Here is a 13,121-nt window from a genome sequence, read left to right on the forward strand (position 1 = left end):
GAGTGTGGCAGAAGAAAGAGAAGACATGACATTAAAATGACAGCCAGCATATAAGTGCGTTTCCAGACCGGTCTGGGATTTAATTTTTTTTAAAAATTCCCTTTAAATGTTTGCAGAAAATATCATCTTGCCATGGAATAAAGTATAAAATGTGACAGAGGCAGATAAGAAAAGAACAAGTTTCCTAAATCAGTCATCTGACCATAAATCATGTATTGGATTTAAATTCCTTCCTGGTTTAGAACCTCTACCTTTGCACTCAAAGCAAGACAAATGGCTTTTTTTTTTAATGCTAATCACTGGCCTTATCACTTCTTTGCTTTCCCCTCCAAATTACCTAAAACAACAAAGAAACAAAAGTTATCTCTCTTGCAGAAGTAGAAAGTATTTATCGGCCACTGGGCCATTATAAAAAGGAGCTTCAGGTGCACCATTGTCATGCTGATCACTGCAAGCCTCACTTTAATGAAGTTATAGATTGCTAGGTTACTCGCATGCTAATCGGGAGGTGTCTGTGAGTGAGCAGGTGCCTGTTATCCAGTCTCCTGCCCCACGCGAACTTTGCTATTTTCCATATAAAGCAAAGACATGACTGATGATGTGTAATAGTTATTCACTGTTTGACAGAGCAGGAGGAGATTAGTATGGTCAGGATTTAAAATTGGAAGAAGTGCAGAGTCCCAGGCCCAGCCAGTTCCTCTTCCAGTGCTCAGATTGGCTCAGTTAGACAAAACTTTGAACTGTGCCCAATACTCAAAAGCGTTCCCAGAATGGCGCCTCCTGGAACACATTGGGAACCCAATGGGAACGCCCGGTGGTGACGGCAGCGTTCCGCCATGTGGTAAACTAGCGTTCTGGGACCCATCGGGCTCCCATCACGTTTTGGGCTCGCGCCCATGAGAACGCATTGGGGAACGTTTTTTCCCCAGTGCGGTAATTTTCTTTGTCAAGGAACCATCAAGTTGGGTTGGACAAAGGTGCTGATACCAGAAAACCAGTTTCTGGCCTTATGCTGAGATCACCAACTAAGGCTCTCCTTTGAGTGCCCCGCCAAACTTCTTTTTCTCTTTTCTTTTCTTTATATCCCATCTTTCTCCTGATGAGGGACCCGAAGCAGCTTACAATATAAGTTAAAACAAGTGGAACCATATGTGGTACAAAGCCAATTTGAGTCCCATTTTTGGGAAAAGTAGTATATAAATAAAAAATAATAAAAAATTAAAAGCATTAAACAATAAATCCAATTAAAATATTAATTTAAAACAACAATGAGGCGAGACAAGTGGCTAATGAGAAAGATGGGCTGGAATTCCGTTATCTCACTTACAGATCTGTATACATGATCCTGAAAGCATCAGGGATGCCAAAAGAAGCACGTCCATTGTGCTAGTGACTGGGATGCTGGTGGATGTGGTTTTCAGCCATGGGGCTGTGACAATCAGAAGCAGGAACCTTGCCACACTTCCATGCCACAGACTGTGACTGGCAGGAGAGGGGATGGAAACATCGTCCACATATGCCATGATTACCAGCAGAATGGACCGCCTTCTTTCAGTGGAGCTGATGCTCAGAAAAGAAGGTGTTGGGGTGGTTGGGTCAAAGGGAGATGTTACTTATTTATGCATATGTGAAGGCACACAATAACAAACTAAGTAGATTTCGAATTCTGTCCATGGTCTTTTTGGTGGTGACACCAGATTTATGGAATTCCCTCCCCCGAAAGAATCATTCAATGCCTACTTTTCTTATCTTGTAGAATATGGATGAGGGACTTATTATTTTCCCCTGGCCCCTGGTTTATCACATGTTTCTGGCCCTTATTTGTGAAACTAGTCTGCTTAAAGATTCCAGCAAGTGTTACGGAAGAAACTTGGGTTTTGAAGGGAAACTTAAGTAACAAAGGCACCCACAATTCTGTCCATTACAGGCAATCTTTTTTTTAAGTCCCAGTATCTCCCCAGAACTCACAAGTTTCTGTAATCTTATCCATAAAGGTAAAAATGTAGTGCCTCAGTACCAGCATAAAATGTTATACGAACCTTGGGGTGATCACGTGCTTAGGATATTTTCTTCCTTGATTTTATTGTTCTGATATGTTCAGCATGAACCCCACGGGAAACCAAATACACCCCTTCTTCCTTTGCCCACAAACCATCAAAGCTTGGGGTCAGGAGCATTTCTGCAAGTGTGTGTATGACTTTGTAACTTGAGGCTCTGGGTCACATTGCACTCTGTAAAGCATTTGGGAGCAATTGCTTTTGCTTTTTCGGATGGATGGCCATAAATTCTGAAGGAGAAGAGCAGCAATAAAAAACAGCAACCTGCCACTTTTTCCTTAGGAGTCCAGCAAAGGTCACATCTCCTTTGCCAGAGGTCACACTTTGTCCCCTGGTGGCTACAGTCATGGTTAAGCAATTGGTGGAGAAGTGGGAGGCAACAATAGAAACAATCATTCTATAGTCACTGCGAGTGGAGATCAGCTGCCTTGGACCAATTCTGCAGAGGGCAAAGGGAGATGCATTCAGACATGTGCCTGGATGCAAGCAGAGGGACTTCTGATCTTCCAGAGCAACAGCTTGTTGTCTTGGTCATGCCACCTGCTCCATAATCAAATCAAAATGTAAATGGATTGGAAGGAAGGCAGTAATTTTGCCTCTTTGGTTAATAATTGCTAGAAAAGCCCCATCCTCCTTCCAGGTTTCTCTTTCTCTGTGTGTGTGTGACGCAAACACAACAGGCATCACTTCAAAGGCTGGAGTCTGGATGATGGAAGGGATATTGTGACTCAGGATATTCATGACTGCCTGCCTCTACCCCTGGCCTCACCCCACTTTGCCTTTCCCACTTCAAAAGGAAAAAGATAAAATGAAGGCAAGAATGACCTTGCATTCCTGAGGAAATGTCCCTGCCACCCACAAATCTAGCATGCAGATAAGAGACGGTGGTAGTTACACCCCTTTCAACTTCAATACCTCCCATCCTCCCCGAGGCAGGAAATTGAACGGCGTTGCTAGCAGCTCACCAAAGAATGAAGGATCAGGAAAAAGTAGCATTTCCTATCACCCAGCATTTCCCCTTTGGGAAGATTATCTTTTGGGGCCATTATCTTCCTGGCTACAAGAAAAGCATAGGGCTTTGTCCATGGGTGATTTATGAGCCAAAAACAAAAGAAAGCAAAAAACCAAACAATAAAGGAAGGAGATCTGTCAAGAGTCATGCTCTCTGATGAAAAAAGAAAATGCAGCTGTTCAGGTTTTCATTTCAAGGATATGCAAACCACAGACAAATATCTGGGAGGCACTTAGATCTAACTTCCTAGTGGTAGAAGCTGTCTGACAATGGAATGGAGCACCTTGGAAGGTGATGGCATCTCTTTGACTGATGGTTTTGAACAAAGGTTTAATGGCCATCCAACAGAGAAACTTCAGTTGTGGATTCCTGCACTCTCAACAGATGGGACTAGATGGCCCTTGGGATCCCTTCCAACTCTACTATTCTGTGATTCCCAGTCAGAGTAAAACTATTTGAAAGCAAGCACAGAGGTGAGGGCCTCAGGAGATGTCTTCAGGACAGTGCCATCACCTTTGGAGGCCTGGCTCACAGGCCTGTAGGAAAGGAAGGCTTTCTCTTGTGGTGTTCAGACTGATGAATGCACTCCCTTGAGAAATGAGGACAGTTCCCACTGCTTTGCTTTTAGGATGTCTGCAAGATTACATCTTTTCAATAGTCCTATTATTGTGGTTTATTTTAATGGCTGTTATTTTTTAAATGGTCTTTAAATAAATATTTTTAAAAATCATGACAGCGTGGCTTATTTGGGAGTGTTGTTACGTGTATATTTTTATGTTAACTTATATTGTTTTAAATAGATGGATTTAATTTTTAAAAATTACTGTGAATTTTGTGGGATGTTTTTATCTTGTAAGCTGCCTTGGGCCCCTTCCTAGGAGAAAGGTAACACTGACATGAAATAAATGAAATAAAAATAAATCTTAGTTGTTAATCACCATGAGCACTATTTTAAATAGAAAGTCGTGATTAAAATGTAAGAACATGCCTCTCTTTCTTACATTATAGGGGCCCCAGCTAAGAAATATGCAAAAGTTCAGGATAGATGCCATTTTGGGGGAAGGGTAGTATTCCATTTTGAGAAACAATGAGCAACGTAAAGGCACATAAACATACACTCAAAGACATGTTAACCATCAAATATTGTGTAATGCTTGTACTGCGTCACTAGGTGACAGGATAGTGCACCAACTAGAACTAAATAGAGCATTGGACTTCAGAGGTCTGCCCATACAAGACCTCCAAAAATTCACTCTCCCTTATCATTATCCATGACAGGGCAGGATATGCCATTCCAAGTTTTTGATGCACAAAGAAAAAAGCACTCATGAAAAAAGAGAAAGGAAATGAGGTAGGAGGGAGCAAGCTTGTTTACTGCTGCTCCAGAGACTAGAACCCGGAGCAATGGATGCAATCTACAGGAAAAGAGATTCCACCTCAACATTAGGAAGAACTTCCTGACAGTAAGGGCTGTTCAACAGTGGAACACACTCCATCCTCAGAGGTTGTGGTGGAGTCTCCTTCCTTGGAGGTCTTCAAGCAGAGGCTGGATGGCCATCTGTTGGGGATGCTTTGATTGAGAGTTCCTGCATGGCAGGGTTTGGACTGGATGGCCTTTGTGGTCACTTCCAACTCTACAATTCTATGATTCTATGATTCTGGGGCCTGCTTCAAATTGGTAGGAAACATTCTCGTCCATGTAGAGCGATATAAAAGAGGGGTAGGAGAAATGTGTCAAGGAAAGGTCATTACACGGACTCAGTATTAGTTGCCACGTTGCAGCTCAGAAAACAATCTTCTCATAGAGCCAAGACAGATTTATGATCATTGTAGGAGACAAGACCAAGGCTTATTAAATACCAATATTGCATAATTTTTACAAAGGTAAAAGGGTGTAATGCAGTCCAGTTCAGACGGCAGCAAAATTCTGGGAGTGCAAAGGAATTAGAGGGCTAAGAATGCAATTCCATAACTCATTATACACACTTACCTGGAAATACATTTTAAGTTAATGGGACAAACAACTGATAAAATAGGTAGAGGATTGCACTGTAAATCATGTACCGATAGTAGATATGCTACCTAATTTTGCTTTTATAATAAACGGTCAAAAGAATGTATTGTTTTTGGACCCTTCTGTAAAGTAATACTATATCCTGAGTCACATGCACAAAACGGACCAATGACTGCCAACCCTCAGCCATCCCAGCATGCAGCAATGTTATGAGATGAAATGGATACTTACGGAATGGGCCAACTGGAACAAAGAGAACATATGAAAAAAACAAAACAAAAAAGTATGAGATGATTTGGATCATATTAAGTTGGCATGAATGTTTAAAGTGTCAATAGGAAAGGGTGTCTATCATTAGGACAGAAGGGAACCAGAGGCCAAATATGAACAGAATTATTGGTCAAATCAACACATGAAGCACAGGTCTGTTACAGACTGCCAAAATAAAGCTGCTTCGGGTCTCTTTGGAGGTATGCTGTTTAAATGATGCATGCATCCGAAGAATCCGGAAGCTGCACCAAAGCTGCCCTCCAGTGCTTAGGAATGCAGTGTGGCTTTGGCGTGACCTCCGGACTCTTAGGACCCATGCACCCTCCCCAAAGGTATCCACCTCCATCTTGGGACTCTGAGGGGGAGAGAAAGGAACTGCGCCCTCCCCAAAGGTATCCACCTCCATCTTGGTCTCTGAGGGGGAGAGAAAGGAACTGCGCCCTCCCCAAAGGTATCCAACTCCATCTTGGTCTCTCAGGGGGAGAGAAAGGTAGGCCAATCCCATCAGGCCTCCCTTAAAGGAACGGCGCCCTCCCCAAAGGCATCCAACTCCATCCTGGCCTCTGAGGGGGAGAGAGGGTGGGCAAACGCCATCAGTCCTGTCCTTAAGATACAGATCCCTCCATCTGTCCATCTGCCATGGTCCAGGCCTCAGAGGGAGAGAAGAATGCTGGACCTAATCCCCTTCCCCTCAACCATTCCCTTCTCCTTTTGTGTCGTGTCTTCTTAGATTGTAAGCATGGAGGCAGGGAACCGTCTAATTAAATGATTTTATGTACAGTGCTGTGTAAATTTACAGCGCTATATAAATAAAGTTTAATAATAATAATAATAATAATGCATCATTTAAATAGCATACCTCCAAAGAGACCCGAAGCAGCCTTATTTTGGCAGTCTGTAACAGGCCACAGATAAGCTGAAAGGTACCGAGACATTTCCCTCCTTATGGAGACTTGCAAAAACTGGAAAATCCCCTACTAATGCTATAAATCCTTCCCACTAGGGCTAATATGGGAATACGATGTGGCTGTTTAGTTTCAATTCTATTATTCTGCAGTTGGCCAGGGTTTTTATAGCATTTACAAAAAACACATCAATTTAATGTTTTGGTTTCTCTAAAATGGTGGTCCATTTTGATCCTTTGGGATAGTCTAGAGAAAAAATGCAAAACTGAGTATATCAAATAAGTAGGCAATACAACTCTGTAACACATTTATGGGTAACCATGAAGGCCATACATATTCTGTAGCATACATTCAGCCTTCTGCCCTTTTTGAACCTCACACAGTTTCCCTGCCAAGAAAAAAAAGTCCTTTAAACAAGTTGAATCATGCTCTTGAGAACCACTAGAAATAGAACTATATTTTTTAAAGGTAGTAGTTGCATCATTCATTACTTTGATCACCCAGCAAAATGTTACTTGTTACTATATTAAGTCCAGAAAGCTACTTCATATAGCTACACCCAAGTAATGACTTTCCTGTATGCCTCAATCCAACCCAGTCCAACAGTGTGCCCTGTGTCATTGTTTTGAGCAGCCAGCCCAGCAGAGAAGCTGCCTTCTCCCTAAAGCCATACGCTCAGTATCTGACTCTTTCTTCCTTTTTCTGACGCCAACACCAGCCTTTCTCATTTGGACAGAAGGGAGGAAGAGAGCAGGCGAACTTTAAAAGGTATCTTTTAAAATGTCCAACTAACCCAAGAGTGCAATGCAGGTACTATATATACTCAGCTATAAGTCAACTTCATGTATAAGTCGAGAACAGGTTTTGGGGCAAAAATTATGGATTTTGATATAACCCGTGTATATGTCGGGGGTGAAACTTGGAGGTATGTAACAAAGGATGTAATAGATGAAGGAAAGAAAAATGACGCCAAAGCATGCTGCTATTTTCCCACCCAGACATTCAAAAAGGCTAGAAACAGCCCTGCAAGGGAAAGAGTAGAGGGGTTTGGTGCTTCTTTTAGGTTGTCCTGGGATGGAGTAAGCTCTTACCTTTCACCACCCAACTCAGAAAAGGAGATGGTTCCTCTTTAAATAAGAATTACGTTCAACTGACCCATGGATAAGTCAACCTAGGTTTTTTGGATCAATTTTTTACTAAAATTTCTAGACTTATACATGAGTAGATACAGTATTTTCTCTAGTGTGCCCCTTCTTCTCAGCCTGCCCCCATCCATGGCTGTCCTCTGCCTCCTCCGCTCCTCAGTAGCAGCATAAAGATGTAGGAGAAGGCAGCCATGCATTGGCTCTCCCTCTTCCATGACTCAGAGAACATATGAAGTAACAGGCAGTAACAGGCAGAAATGTTTCAATCTGTCAGTGTTTCAAGAGAATTAAGTCTTAGAGGGTGGAAGAAACAAGTCAGTAGTCCATTAAGTGGTTGTTGTTTTGGTTTCCCCCAGAATTTACCATCCTAAGATGCCTTGTGTGAAATTCAAAACGTCATGTCCATATAAAATGGCCCCCTCTTTTGCCACACTTTGAGAGGGGAGGAGAGCATCACTGTGGATAGCAGTTCAGTATCTCATGGGGAAAAACACGTTTAAAGAGTATGTGAATCCTTCCTTTAACAGCTCATTTAATTTGCGAGATGCTGTGTTAACAGCTTCTTCAAAGAAAGGGCAATGACTGAAGCAAGCTCATTAGACATATAAAATCACAGTCTAGAATTTCATGAGGTCCTATTTTAAAATCGAAAATACTGTGGTGTGGGGTGATGATGTCTGGATGTCTTGGAGAAAAATGTAAAAAGCTAAAAATGTTTTATTCAAAGCAAGCCCAAAGATTTAAAGCATGTCCCATGTTGTATGTGGGAGTCAGTAGAGGAGGATTCAAATTAACAGTATAATGCTATGCAAGTTTAATCAGAAGCAAATTCCACTGTGTTCAGTGAGATTTATTCAGAAGTAAATGTGATGATAAATCAACAAAGTGAATCAGTGAAGTATAGTTTGGGAAGGGCATTTCAAAACACCAAGTGTCTTGTAATTGTTCAGTCCAGTGGCAGTTGGCCGCTTCCCTGTCAGTGAAGTGGTGTATTCATTTGGGGTTGTACTTCAAATTTTAAAGAAGCAATCCAAGATGCTCAAGCCTACCAATAGCCCCTAAAACCCACCAGCTGCCTCTGGCTGGCACAATTATATAACTTTGGGGTTGAATAATGTTCACTACAGCCCCTCTTGTTCCCATCAGCCCTTGGAGATAGAGGTGACCTAGCAGCATTCTAAATGCAAAGCTAGACTCGGTACCTGTAAGTGTTACACTTGAAACGTGCCATTTGCATTTTGCTTATCATCACCTCTTAGTGTACCTCTTTAGCAACTGCCCTTTGTGCCCAATGTGCTGTACTTACCATGGACACTGAGGGAGCCAGAAGCTTCCGATTTGCCCACACTGTTCTCAGCCACACAAGTATAGGTCCCCTCGTCCTCTGCGCTCACCCGACTGATGTGTAAACTGTTATCATTCTGAACCTCTGATCTTGGATTGTAGAAAAGAACATGTTACTACCGTGTCTCCAAATAATAATAATAATAATAATAATAATAATAATAATAAAGAATTATAGAATTGGAAGGGACTTTGGAGGTAATTAAATCCAAATCTTTGCACAACAAAGAACTCTGGAAACGTCAGGTAGTGAGGCTCATGTGCATATTCTGGAGTAGCAAAAGCAGCCAGGGCTTTGAACAAGGCAAACTACAAACAGAAAGCAGGGCTATGTGTTCTATCTTTGAGCAACTGCTTTTCCTGAGCAGCAGCTTCTCATATACCCCTCTGTAATGGGCTCCTCAAGGACAATAGTGGCAATCAGCAATTATTAATATGCTTTAAAAAAAACCCACATATGCTATGAGGATCTACACAAAAGCATCCTTATTAAACAGGCACATTTCTCAGGAACATCAATGGAATTGAAAAAGAGAGCCATCACTGATGTTCTATGCCACATTAACCATATTAAGAATTTTAAGCACACTTTTAGGATCACTGGTGCAAGCAACTTAATCTTTTTCTTCACTGGCTTGGGAATGTCTTCCTTATTTCCAGGAGTGCGAGCAGGGAGGCTGTCACAAAAAAGCCCAACCCATATCCTTCATCTTCATATAGGAACATTTGAAGTGGAAGGAAACAAAGACAGCACTCTTTAATTGACTGGTGCAATTGCCTGTGATGATATTTTTCATCAGCCCCATTGTACCAACTACCTCTTTGTCCCAGAGATTAAGCAGAATGGTTTTTTCTCAGCCTGAAATCAAGGCAAGAAGATTGGGAGCCACATTTTCGTTTCACCATAACTGTCTTGAAACTGTTCAGCTGACCTTTGTGAGCTCTGGAGTGTAACAGAACCACCATTTGTTGCTTGAGGCCTGAATGAATCTCTTTCTAGGCATTATTGTTATTACTAGCAATTTCCATAGCTCTTTGAAAATGCAAACTCCTTAACACTTCTTATTTTATGGGGGGAAGGTGAATGATACTGAAAGGTACTATTTGACCCCCAAGGGCATTCAGTAATTACATAACTAATGAAAGTTCTAGTTTCCAGAACCATCTGCCTACATTTCCAGCAGGACCCCATATGATCCCCAAGAGAAAAATTATTATTATTTGTTATTGATTTATTTAATTACATCCCACCCTTTTCCCAATACAGGAATTCAAGGCAGCTAACAACAAATTTAAAATAGTACAGTTTATATAGTATTAAATATATAGTATTAAAAACTATATATAAACCTTGACATCTGCCTTGCATAGCATTTGAAAGCTCAACCTTTGTCAGTTTAAAAAGCATGACAGCACAAAAAATATTTTACCTGCTTCCAAAAGACCATTCTGGACTCTCTAGGGAGGCCCTTCCAGAGCCTAGGAGCAGTCACTGAGGCTCTTTCATTCATTCCTACCCAAAACCCCTAAGGGAGTGGTGGGATAGAGAGAAGGGCCTCTCCAGATGATCTTAGCTCTCTAATGGGCTCATAAAAGGAGATACAGTCTTTTAGATAGCCTAGACCCAAGACGAATATATGGTGGTGGGGGGGAGAACTTTCCGTAGCTGCCACTGACCTCCCTCGAGGAAGCTCCCCTTCCTCCTTGCGCCAGCGTGAGGTTGGCACTGGGTCGCCCTGCACTTCGCATTGGAAATTCACAGTATCCTCAGCAAGCACCACTTGGTTTATGGGCCTCTTGATGAAAGTGGGGCGCTCTGTCAGGATCAAAAATAACAGTGAAAGAAAGAAGGTGAGAAGAAGAGGCACTTACCATTCTCATCTTGTTTGACCCAAATTTACTCACACAGCCCCACCCAGGCCTGGAAAGTTATATTTTAAATTAGTTACCGTTATAGGCTGGAATTCAGTATTGCAGTTATGTATTAGTAACCTAATGTTACAGATTCATAGCTGACCTGTATTCAATAAGACTACAAAGTCTTACTGCAGGACTACATAAATGCCCTTCCCCAGCTTTAAGAACCAGTAGTGGGCAAAGCAGATACAGCTTCCTATACAGGTGCAAGGAGGAGGATATCTCTACCCCTCTCCCACCAGTGAGTGATCCTGTGATGATCAGAAGCAGGACACTGCTATGGAAAGTCTTTGTTGCAGCGTTGCTCACCTTGCAGAATTGGGGTGGACATATTTATCCTCTAGCCCATTTTAGTAAAAACCTTGCTGATACATACCAAACACCACCAGTTCCGCAGGCTCACTGTCCCGTTCACCCACCATGTTGGTGGCCACACAGATGTACATTCCAGCATCACTCTTCCTTGTGTTTGACATCATCAGCTTCCCACCTCGGATCTAAGGTGAAACATCAACAGGAAATTCTGTCTAAAGATGTCTACATGTAAACTCATCTGGCTCATGCTTGTGTTTTGCTGGCAACCAATTGCTCTTGACTACTGCAGGAAAGGAAGCAAAGATTCCAGGATCTTTCTAGCTTTCTAGCCACTTACTGCTCAAATTAGAATGGTGAGAAGCATGCTAAGAGCAACATCCCCATCTTTTCTAATAACAAGAGGTTTCCCTTCCCTCGAAACAGCATGGAGCATTTGAAGAAATGCTGCTTGGAGGAATTCTTCCAAATACTGGCTGGTTTAACTTCTTTACAGTGAAAATGGGCATTGGATGTGGTTGTTTTTGAGGTTTCAAGAGGAAGGGTTGGGGGTCTGATGAAGGACAAGGGCTTTGAGGAGGAGGCTCATGCCCTGACATCCTCCAGACCACTGGATTAGTCTCGATGGGCAATCTGATCCCCAGGACAAAAAAAGCTTCAGTCCCTGACTTAACCTATCTCTCACAGCCCCACCCCAATCATTATGCTATTGCTCCTCTCAATATCTCATCCTTGACTTGGCGTTCTAGCTACTGGGGGTGGTTGGGCAAAATAATTTGAATGGGACGCACCACCCATTGCACCCCACGTGTGCCCCGCGGTTTGAGCGTGTACGCTCAAGACTGAGTAAAGCGCGCCCACGTATAATGCTGTACCACTAATGGAGAGGACAGTGCAACTCATGATAAGGTCATGAACACGGAAATACTTTAGATGTTAAAGAGGCACAAGAATGTCTTTGGCCTCACCGTAATGCGCTCATCCTTATCGCTGATGCGGATATTGTTTTTTTTCCAGGAAATGGTAGGCTCTGGGTGTCCTCTTGGCGGGATGCACTCCATCACAGCTGGCTCACCAGCTGCCACTACCACATCACTAGGAGCCTGCCGGAAGTCATCTCTCAAGACTGGAAGAAAGAGGAGAAAAAAAATCTGAGGGTATGCTTAAAGGAAATCACAAAACCTGGAGAAAGGTAGAGAAACATCTGCAGGTAATCTTCTGCATTAGGGATGGAAAGAATATTAGAAAATATTCCACAAATATTCCAAATATGCAACACAACAACAACAGAGGTTTTTTGGGAAGTTCCAGTTCAGGACTCATACTGCATGAAAAATGCTTGTGCATGTTTTGCATGGAAAAGGAAGGATGCTTACTTGTAACTGTGATTCTTCGAGTGATCATCTGTGAACTCACACAAATGGGTTATTTGTGCCTGTGCAGTGCTTCATTTGGAACTTTCTACAGCCATATAGTCTTTGGATGTATCCCTGCCAAACTCCAGATGATCCTATTCCTTAGTACACCTCAATTCTGTGGACACCACTATAGCAGCACCCATGGAACCAAGGACAGGTAGGACACAATGAGGGGAGGACAAGAAGGGTTGTGTGAATTTACAGATGACCACACAGTTACAGGTAAGCAGCCTGTCCTCCTCCTTCTGTTGGGTAAAATGTCTCTTTAAGATGTTATAAAATAATTATATGGCTCTAAATGGTGAGGTGTCAATCCTTAGTTGTTAGTAGTGAAACCCAGAGCAGGTGTGGGTTGAGGATAGTGGATTGGAGAGAAGAGTTGGTGTGTTAGTTTGGAGAGTGTGGATTGTAAATATATCAGACAAGAGTATGTTGACAGAAGTCAGAGCTTTTGTTGTATATATTGTATGTATTGTAACAAGAAGATAAATGCCTCCAAGGACTTTGGAAGAAGTCCAACTGTGTCTGTGCCTCGATTCAGGTTGGTCAGCGCCTTGTTGCCAAATACTGCAGTACTGCATACTGGGTTGTGTTTCTGCACTCTGCTGTGTGTAAACTACTGCTGAGGTCAAACACCTCAGACGGTGTTGAATGTTGGCACCACTGTTTGGGCCTAGTTATTATTATTATTATTATTATTATTATTATTATTATTATTATTATTATT

At 42.2% G+C, this 13,121-nt stretch overlaps 1 protein-coding gene across 5 annotated transcripts in view; it reads right to left on the bottom strand.

The window, feature by feature from the left end:
- Window positions 1-13,121, bottom strand: part of ROBO3 (roundabout guidance receptor 3) — a 167,934-nt gene that overhangs the window by 41,344 nt on the left and 113,469 nt on the right. For 4 of the 5 annotated variants that reach the window (XM_042476240.1, XM_042476238.1, XM_042476236.1 and 1 more), the window contains exons 3-7: window positions 11,945-12,102; window positions 11,041-11,161; window positions 10,425-10,563; window positions 8,710-8,837; window positions 5,315-5,326 (exon numbers count right to left, since the gene is read on the bottom strand). In XM_042476240.1, the coding sequence (XP_042332174.1) occupies window positions 5,315-5,326; window positions 8,710-8,837; window positions 10,425-10,563; window positions 11,041-11,161; window positions 11,945-12,102 (558 nt within the window). The remainder of the gene's footprint in view (window positions 1-5,314; window positions 5,327-8,709; window positions 8,838-10,424; window positions 10,564-11,040; window positions 11,162-11,944; window positions 12,103-13,121) is intronic. The other variant, XM_042476239.1, reaches the window with a different exon arrangement.

Source organism: Sceloporus undulatus, chromosome 6, assembly GCF_019175285.1.
Source record: "Sceloporus undulatus isolate JIND9_A2432 ecotype Alabama chromosome 6, SceUnd_v1.1, whole genome shotgun sequence".
NCBI lineage: Eukaryota > Metazoa > Chordata > Lepidosauria > Squamata > Phrynosomatidae > Sceloporus > Sceloporus undulatus.